Genomic DNA, 10,492 nt, shown 5'->3' on the forward strand with positions numbered 1-10,492 from the left:
AACCTTCCAAACTCTATGCATGTTATACCTAAAAAAAAAATGCTGAAATTACACCATTTATCAGAACCAGAAACACACACAAAAAAAATTAAAAAAAATAAAATTAAAAAAACAAGGGAGAATCACCAGATTTTCTACTTGCCATCATTCTTTGAACTACTGGTTTGTGATGTACCATTAGGTTGAAAAACAAATTCAAACTTTGTTTTAGCATTTTACCCACTTAGCCACTCTCATTTAAAAACTCACCAAAAATAAACCGTTTGCAGAGACAAGATTCTGAAAATAACAAAAACTCGACACTCATTGGCTGCAAACTACATTCACATGACATCAATTTAGAGACTGTTCAGCTGAACTGCAGGTTTACAAAGAGCAGATAAGAGGCAAGTTTTTGTTTTTTTTTAAATTAACTGGGCTATTGGGGATGCAAGGTGGCTCAGTGGTTAGCACTGTTGCCTCGCAGCAAGAAGGTCACCAGTTGAGTCCCAGTGAGGACACCCGGGATCTTTCTGTGTGGAGTTTGCATGTTCTCCCTGTGCAGTGTGGGCAGTTCCTCCCAAACAGTCCAAAAACATGTTGAGGTTAATTGGTGATTCTAAATTGTCCGTAGGTGTGAATGTGAGTGTGCTTGGTTGTCTGTCTCTAAGTGTAGCCCTGTGATAGACTGGTGACCTGTCCAGAGTGTCCGCTGCCTTTGCCCTAAGTCAGCTGGGATAGACTCCAGCCCCCCATGACCCTAGTGAGGATTAAGCAGTGTATAGATAATGGATGGATGGAACTGGGCTATGCTGCAGAAAAGACATTTTGGAGTTCTTTCTACTTCTGGCCATGGTCTAGCTGTTTCTAAACAGCTGCAGGACTTTATAGGGCAGTAAAAAATGAGCAAACAACGGCCAAAAGCTGCTTGAGATTTGGAAGGTTACCCTAACCTCTGACTGTACAATCAAAACATTTCTCTTACTATTAAAAAAAATAAAAAATCAACAGCAACTTTGTGCTGCATATTATTTAAACTAGAAGAGGCAAAAACTATTTAAAAAGGCAATAAACAAATAAACAATAAAAAAAAAGAAACACTTGCAAATCTAGCATAGTATACAAGGACACTTTAAGGAATTCTTTTAGTGCTGCCTTTAACATCAACATACATTTTATCAAATTATACAGTAATATTGTTAAGTCTATCACCTGATTCCTTTTTGCTGTTCACTCAGTTGTAAAGTTGTCTGCTGTCAGATTGCTCCAGTTAAATTGCAATATAATGCGAACTATTATCACAGCCAACAGAAACAACGAGTAAAACAACAAACATTAGATCACTGCAGTTTCCTAATTTTATTCTATGCCAATCTGCACCTTGTTACTCTGAAGAATGACTGTTCTTTAAAGACACAAACCACACAAGTCTGCGTAATAATGGAGGTGTGTGGGACTGACCTGTTGTTCAGAGTCATATCGTTCCAGACTTAATCCAATGTGTTATTAAAAAAAAAAAAGGATATGATTGGGAGGCAGGAAGTTCCAGCTGAGGACTTGGTTGGCCAGAGCCAGGTAGCGCTGGAAAACGCAGGACATCTGGGCGTTGAGGTTTTCTCGCCGGCTGAACTCCTGCAGCACCTCCATGGTCAACATGAAGATTTGTCGCAGGCCTTCCTCCTGCAGAGGGAAAGAACAGACAAATAGATGAACACGAGGAATGAAGAGTGATGAATAAAGGGAGAAGCAGCTGACTAAAACAAGGAGACAATAGGGGACTGAAGATGAGGTGGGAAACAAACCTGGAACAGACGCTTGCAGTTGCCATGAAACTCCATGCTGAGGCCGATGCTGCTGGTCTTACTGGAGCTGGAGAACTCGCTGAGCAGAGCGGTCAGGATGGAGCAGGCCAGTGTTTGCTGCAGAGGAGAGGATCAAAGGTTATACCAAGAAAAAGTTACACCGAGATCAAACTCAAACAATAATCATCAGGCAAGACCTGAAAAGAAGGAAGCTTGATTCATGTGGAACAACCGATACTCCGTTCCGATTCCATAATACATACCAACTCTAAACAGGTTTTCATTATGTGTGTGTTCCACTGGAAAAACTACAACATTAAGCTTACTGAAAAAAGTGAGCATGCAACTGGATTTTGATGACCACTATTGTTTCAAAATGGAACGTACAATGGAAATGGAGCAGCTGGAAAACAATAAAACAAGCTGTGGTTGGTAGTCAGACAGCTCACCAAAGATCCAAGGAAACAAAAATATGAATGAAAGCTTTGGAAAAGCATTTGTTTTCTTGAGGAGAAGATTAATTGGGAGTTTTGTTCCAAAGTCACACTGGAAAATGACTTCTGTCTGAGTACATATTGCATAATTTCCTGCACCAAAGAGTAAAACAGGGTTCCACAGTGAGACCAGTCTGGTTGCACATGTGAACAAAAATCTGTCATAAATGTTTTCATTGTTTGAACTGGAAAACCTGATATTTATTAAATCTAGGTAAATCTTACATTAGAACACCTTTTTTCCACTCATTTGAGACAAACATTTGGTCACATTCTTGCCTGTGCTGCAGTAACCAGGTGGGGACTAGAGGCTTCTATGCGCACAGCTGATGCACGTGAAGCATTTACGGGGCATCTGTAAATTATAGCATCTGAAGCCACAACAAAATTGTCAACAACAATATGCATTGTATTGCCAAAGCATGTCTGGAACAGCGCTTTTGTTGTCCGAGCATCAACAGTCTGAATTAAAACATCCAAAAAATAAAACAAAATGTCTCCAAGAAACTCGTCTTGTGCAGTGACAGGCGTGTGGTTGGCGCAGCAGTCTCCCCAACGGCAGCGTTTCAGAGCCAGACGGCAGCAGACCAAAGCAGTGAGAAACCAGAAAAAAATAATAAAATAAATCATATCCAAAGCAGATCTCCTTTTTCCAAACTTTAAGTCCTACATCATCCTGATGATAAAGAACGGGTTAAATGTACATTCGTCTGCAAATTTTTTACATAACGTGTTGAGAAATGCGGCAATGTTTACATGCTATAACTCAGCATCAAAAGAGACTCCTTTTGAGTGCACCCAAATGAAAATCTTTGGTGTACCAGTGTAAAAACTATATTGATTTTCTTTGTCCACTAAATGCAAAATTACACTTGTGTAAATTGTTAATATGTAATATTTGGAAAAACTGTTGTATGACATAAGTGCAAACAAAGACTACAAACAAATTCATCACATTTGATGCTGTCAGTAAAGTTACCTTCCATAGTCTGTGAATGAGTCTTGTGTGACTATTTTTGGTTTGGAAAAATAAATGAAGCAGTGCCACCTACTGGATAAAGCCAGATTTGTTTCAGAATGCAGATCAGCACTGAGAAAAAGTTGTGAGTTTATCTTTCAAAATGGGAGAGAAATATATCACCTTCATGTTTCATAAGTGTGCTAAGTCCCACCCGTTCACATATTCAGCCCTCATTGGTCTTTTTAATGACATACGGTGACGCCAAAAAATTTCACAGCACCAAAAATGTCGTCAAAACTCATCCGAGTGCAGGAGCAAAGACAACAGGCCTTAAATATCATACTTCCATCTAACCACAGGAGCACGCCTGGAGCTTCTTTCCCAGTTTGGCCTTTGTGCCATTTTTTATTTTCAGACTGAGCTCTCTGTACTGTGAGCCAGATCCCATGTAAGAAGTCAGTAACCAGGGCAAAAACGTGGCCCATCAAGGCAAAAAATATGCTAAATGTGACCCCACTTTAGCTAAAAGAAAACATTCTCATTTAAATGCTTTCTATAAGTTCCATATTTTCAGTGACTTCTTGAATTCTGATTGGTCACAACCATCACACATGTATTTCATCCATTTTATGAAACATGAATAAACTGGAAAATTATACTTACTTCTTAAAATGTAGCATTTTGAGCCAATATCACATTATGCACATCGGTATTTATTCATTAAAAATTCAAAATAACTCTTTTGATAACTCCGACCAATGTGCATAATTAAATAATGAATAATTATGTCTGTGTGTGATCCTTACAGTCTGTAAATGTGAAATCTCAGGTATTTTCTTCTCAGTTTAACAGACACTTGCACAAAGATTGAACAATCGTGCGTCTTGCATATGAGATGAAAACAAAAATCCCCAATTCAAAACTTTACTTTTTCGATGTAACTAACATGAATCAATAAAAGAAACATCACATGCTTCACTAAAAGCTCTGCATCTATAATTCAGGCGCGTGTCTCTCACCACTATGGGGTTCCCACTGCTGATGAGCTGTCCGACCTCATGAAAGATGCTTTTACAGCTGATGCTTTTGTCTAGAGAGCCTCTTTTCACAATGACCGCCACAGCCAGCAGGATCTGCTCACGGACGTATTTCTGCAGACTGGACGGACAAACAAAGAGACATTTAGGCAGTAAACAGATACTGTGAGAGGTTGATATATAATAATGACAACCACAGGGACTGAAAACAGTTAAACATAAAGTTAAATACAAGTGTTGTGTTTGACATTATAGCAGGAAAAGATTTTTATGTCTGTTGTGTTTTTAAAATTACACTGACTTTAAGTAAACAGAAATCCTTTTAAATGTCTGTGGAGAGATTTTACAACCTGCAGCAGATCAGAGACTTTGTAGACTGTACGACAAATGAATATGAGCATTTGCACAGACTTAAATGTGCGATGTGGAGCAAGTATGAGGAAGCTATCAGATGCCACTGTGCAGACAAATGTATGCAATACAGCTCAAATCTGTGCAATATCAATACTTCACACTCGTGCAATATTATTGATATGCGCAATATTATTATTATCTTATTATACTATTCATATCTGGAACATCACTGATTTTCAACATTTAGCAAAATCTCATACTCAACTCATAATGTGTCCGGGAAACGAAAGGTTTGCTAAAGATCATTAAGGATTGTTGGGACAGTTATTCAGACTTATAACACAGAAGACCAGTTCTAATGAGGTACCATTCAACCACTGAGGTCAATAACACATATTTAATACTACTGTAAGAGATGCAGGTTTTATGAAATGCTGCTCCTCCTTACTTGGGCCTCTGTAAGACGTAGGTGAGAAGGAATGCCCGGAGCGACTCGATGCTCGTCTTTTCCAGCAGGATCCACTCCCGCACAACGGCCTCCATGATGGCAGTAGCTGCCTGGAACAGCACATAGTCCACTTTACTGGTCTCTGCAGAGGGAAAACAAAAATATATAAGGAGGGAGAACAATAATGGAGAAATGCAATGCTTAAAAGTGATGAGTTAAAATAATCTGCAGGAAAAACTCCTGTTCTGCCCTGCAGATCAGACTTGTAAAGACACATTAGTTAGAAGGAGATTGACCACAGATTTTGGTACAAGGTAGTTACATATAAACTGAATTTATATTAGGGCTGTACAACCTGGGGCAGAGGGGAACTGACATCATCATATTGTGTTTTTTTTCTATTATTTATTTTGTTATGACAAAATATAAAATTTTAACCAGACATTTTAACCAGACAACTGTGTTTAAAAAAAAAAAACAAAAACAAAAATGTAATTAAATTTAAAAAAGCAAAAAGCTCCCTTGAACCTTTCTCAAGGTGCAACACTGAAAAAGACATCCAGACTTCTTTTTTTTTTTTTTTTAGATCTGACTTTTCATCACATGGAGCTTTGTGATGCCAATTTAAACAGTGAAACAACATCGTTTTGTCACCTCAAAAAGACATCCAGACTTCTTTTTTTTTTTTTTTTAGATCTGACTTTTCATCACATGGAGCTTTGTGATGCCAATTTAAACAGTGAAACAACATCGTTTTGTCACCTCAAATAGTGGCCACAATTGCAAGACACTGTTGACAGAGTTTTTGTTCAACATCATAGTCCCCTGTTCTGCTGTTCCTATGCAAATAATAATGGAGTGATTTAGAAATGAAAATTTGGAAAAAGCAACAGCAACGAGGAAATTATTTAATGTTGTAAATAGGATATGCAGTGAAAGTTGTATTTAACACTCTGTAAAGCTGATGAAAACATTCATGAATGTAGAATTTACTGTATTACACTCTGTTAATAAAGGATACCAGACTCCTGCATACAATAAGTAAAAGACTGAGAAAATATCAGAGTCTTTAGTTTGCTTCTAAATGTGGACACGGCTGGGACGTATCTCAGTCTGCAATGCGCTGCCGTACATCTTATCTGAACCAGCAGCCTGGTCAGAGCAGCACAGCGGCAGCAGTCATGCATCAGTGTCTGGACCGAATCGGCTCAGCTCCAGCACTACTGTACACGGGGAGGCACAAGACCGAGTGAAATAGACCCGAACTGAAAGATAAGTGTTTCTTATAATGAAGCACACGCCCTTATGTCGCTGCTTCACACAGATGTGCAGGTTGCAGTGAAAGTATTTGTTCTGTCAGAGAGATGACACAACTGAAACAGGTCCTGTGGGATGTGGATTTATTTTGCTTAGAAGTGAATCTGTAAAATTAGAGGTTGCACTGTTTATCTCCACTAATCAACTGAGAATGACATTCTGTCTGTATGGCGCTCCGTGGCATGAAAATGTGCATGTAGACCAGGGCTCCACTAACATTTTCACTGGTAGCACCAATGCGACCGACTTCATTATTTGGCCACACCTCCCGTCTTGTCACAGGCAAAACACATCACTTGTTGAACAGCTGCTTATCGATACTCTACAATTTACAGATGTTCCCTAAAGGCCCCACAGTGCAGGCTGCGGTAGCTACTCTTGCTGGCTGCAGTACTTTGAAAAGAGGTAAACTGGGGCATTCTAGTGTCAGATTGGTCAGAGATGGAATAGAATCTATTTTTTTTTTTTGTACAATAAGGAGCGCACCTACATGCGCTGTTCCGCTCATGGAAAATAACGAATGCAGGTTTGCTCCACAGTTCATAAGACAACCGCATTTGTAAGTGTAAATACCGCAGTCCACCAAAGTTATAAAAGTGTTGCTTTCCACCGCTGTGGTTAACACAGTTGCTGCCTGCCCCGGTCACAGTGACACCAAACCAGCTTAATGATCACCATGCACTGGCACCAACACGAACAGTTGAAATTTCAACTTGCACACTCTCAAAAAATGGTCACAGTCTGGAGCCCTGACGTAGACATCACAAAGGAAGAGTTGTCAGCATAACATCAGAGGCTGAAGCTCAGATTAAATGGAAAGTGAAATAAAACAGTCAATATGGCAGTAAAAGTGCCTTTGAGCAACACAACTCTGCAATTCTCATCTGTATAGAAAAAGAACAGTCTTCCTGATATAAATTCATCTTTATGAACATATTGAAAGCTATGTGATGAAGTCAACAGTTACCTAAGATGTGCTTGCAAATGGCAAAGGGGGATTTGGACTTCCTGAAGGAGAGGAACACATGTTCTGCATGCTGCCTCTGTTCTGTGCTGACCATGGACGGCGGTGCCTGGAAACAACAAACAAAATGAACAATTAGAAGACAAGGCTCAAACTCCCAAAAATGAAATTAAACATTTTGTTTATAGTTTTAAAACCCACACTACTGCAAATATCAAATTCAAGTTTACAAGAGTGAGTTTCAAGGTGTTGTCTGCAAGAATATAATATTATATACAGCATTAGTAATGAAACCTGTTAGCACAGTACTGATAGACTGATGTGGAAACATGATTTTAAGTTGCTCAAAAAAATACAATGACAAAGATGTGATTTGAAATGCAAATGGACAAAATAAAAACATGGATTTTACAGTCAAAAAAGGAAAAATTCTTCAACAAACTTAAACTACAGAGAACACCACAATCCTCATTCATGTCGTGACTGATTTTCTGAATTATTTGAGATGCCATGAATGCACAGAGGGTGTTTGGTGAATGTTCCTGCAGCGTTCAGCACCTCACATCAGCACAGCCACGGCCTCACATACCAAACACCATGATTATAGTAGAGCTGCAGCTATTTGTAGTTTATTTGTTAACTATTAAAAGAACAAGAGCAATTTTTTAAAAGAAATAATTGCAAAAATTCTCATATTCCAGCTGCTTACATTTGAACATTTGCTACTTTCTTTCCCCCTCTATGACAGTAAACTGAATATAGTTGGGTTGTGGACAAAACAAGATATTAAAAGGATGATATCGAGCGCTGTGAGGAACACTGATTGACATTTTTCACCTTTTTCAGACATTTTATTGACCGAACATCAAGTCAATAAATCAAGAAAATAATCTACAAGACAACAGTCCTACTGTTTAGTAGCCAGATTGGTATTTTCTGATGTTCTAAATACTTTTGTGTCAACACAAATAACAGACAACACTGCCTTTTATACTTCATTATAAAATCAATGCAATTAAAAAGACTATCTGAAAACCTGATAACAAACATCCTGTTACTTCTTCATGGTACTTTTTCCTGTTTTGTTTGAACTTCATAGAAGGACAAACCTCACAGAAGTACACAAAAGACAGGCAATAATAACACAAACACCCCACAATGATAATAAAAAAAGGCATTACAGCTCCAAATACACCGGCGTAACACACACACACACACATACAGATTTTTATTGAGGAGTGTCTCCATGACACAGCTCAGCAGGAAAGTCACATTCCAGGCCTAATTGCAGTAAAAGCAGCTCTGCGGCTGAAGGCAGCGAGGAAAGAAAGACCTTTTTATCTGAGAGAACACCACACACACACTCACTTCAACCCACATTATAGACTATGATGAGATGGCACACACACACGACACATGAAAGACTATTAGCATAAGTTCAAGGGCTTAACATCAGCACAAAAAGGGGAAAAAAATGCATTTGCATGGAATATTTACCTTGATGGAAATACATTTATATATTTTAAAACAGAAAAAAAAAAAACGTGTATTGTGACCAAGCTGATCTCATAAAGGTTATAACGTTCTTTTTGGTTTTAAACTGTTGAGGAAGGTGATTTATTTTACGGTGCCGTTTACCTGTAATGTGTTTATATCAGGATATTTGGTCAATAAAATATCTGAAAATAGTGAAAAATGTTGATCAGTGTTTCCCGAAGCCCACGGTATCGTCCTCAAATGTCTTCTTTCGTCCACAACCCAACAATAAAAGCTGAAATCTAAATTGGGAATTGAGAATTTTGGCAAGTGTTTCTCTTAAAAATAATTGATGAATCAAATGAAATATCAATTATTACAGGTTAAAAAGTTTCTTATTGTGTTAAACTGTTGAGAAAAGTGGTTTGATTTATGGTGCCGTTACGACTGAGTTACAAACATCTCTTCACATAACTCAATACAATTCAGCAGCACGACGCTCCAAGCCAACGTACTACTAGACCGTGATTTTGCAGACAAAGCAACGCTAGACAAACAGGATCAGATGTCAACACACTACACAGCTCTCAATTACAATCACCGCAATTAAATCTAGTAAATAAAACATGCAGGAGTTTGTATCATTTCCAGTATTGTCTCAACTAGATGTGAAAATGACTGTGTGGGTTTGGGATGTCTATGCACAATGATGGAAAACTAAACCACAACTATAGGAAACAACTCTGAGTTATTATTTAGAGGTGTCATTTGAAATGTGTACAGACTCACAATGTGACTGCTTATGCTTTAACGGCTCCCTGACTGACAATCTCTGTGTTCCAACTCCAGCAAAGTCCTCTTTTTCTTAATTGTACCCTCGTTCTACACTTATTTCCTAACTGTCTTTGTTTTATCAGACAGAGAGGGTAAAATTGATCTAAAAGGAATCAAGACATTAGAGATGTTGAACTGGCTCAACACCAGAGTTGAGCCAGTTTCCCTGAGCGCATCAACAGCTTCTTTCATGAGAGGAATCAGCCTCAAATTACGGCTGAACAAATAATCAATACCAAACTGAAATCCCAATTTAAAATAAATAAATAAATAAATCAAATCAACAATTCTCAAAGCCTGCAATTGAAGCTAAATAAGGTGTGGGTAGTAAGCAATGAGACTAATGCTGCTGAAAGCTTTGCAAACTCCTGCCGTCCTCCTTGTGTAACAGTCATGCTTTTGATGGTATCTCATATTTCTTCAGCCAGCACAATCTGCACATTATTTTGCACATTATTTTCTTTATTTTCCTTAAATGTAACATGTGTGAGCTACTGGACACGTTGAATTTCCCTGAGAGGATGAATAAAATATCTATTGTTCTATATATATTCAAAAATAATCTCAAAAGAATCAGAGCAAGAGCACAACATCTGAGATTTAGATTTGAGTTCAGCCTGTTTCCACGAGCTTATCAGCAGCATTATTCATAAGACAAGTCAGCCTTGAACTAACAATAAATAATCAATATCGAATTTAAATACCAATTTGAAAAAAATCCCATTACCAAATTGCAAAGGCTGCAGTTTAGGGATATACGAGGTGTGGCTATTAAATAATGTGACTGATTTATTTTGACGTAATTCAAGCAAACTGAAACGTGTTC

At 38.1% G+C, this 10,492-nt stretch overlaps 1 protein-coding gene across 1 annotated transcript in view; it reads right to left on the reverse strand.

Moving 5' to 3' along the window:
- xpo4 (exportin 4) overlaps positions 1-10,492 on the reverse strand; it is a 79,550-nt gene that overhangs the window by 63,961 nt on the left and 5,097 nt on the right. The window contains exons 2-6 of the mRNA XM_008305763.1: positions 7,360-7,465; positions 5,076-5,217; positions 4,256-4,394; positions 1,782-1,898; positions 1,506-1,659 (exon numbers count right to left, since the gene is read on the reverse strand). Coding sequence (XP_008303985.1) covers positions 1,506-1,659; positions 1,782-1,898; positions 4,256-4,394; positions 5,076-5,217; positions 7,360-7,465 — 658 coding nt within the window. The remainder of the gene's footprint in view (positions 1-1,505; positions 1,660-1,781; positions 1,899-4,255; positions 4,395-5,075; positions 5,218-7,359; positions 7,466-10,492) is intronic.

The sequence above is a fragment of the Stegastes partitus genome, unplaced genomic scaffold (genome assembly GCF_000690725.1).
Source record: "Stegastes partitus isolate 25-593 unplaced genomic scaffold, Stegastes_partitus-1.0.2 Scaffold2608, whole genome shotgun sequence".
Classification (NCBI taxonomy): Eukaryota; Metazoa; Chordata; class Actinopteri; family Pomacentridae; genus Stegastes; species Stegastes partitus.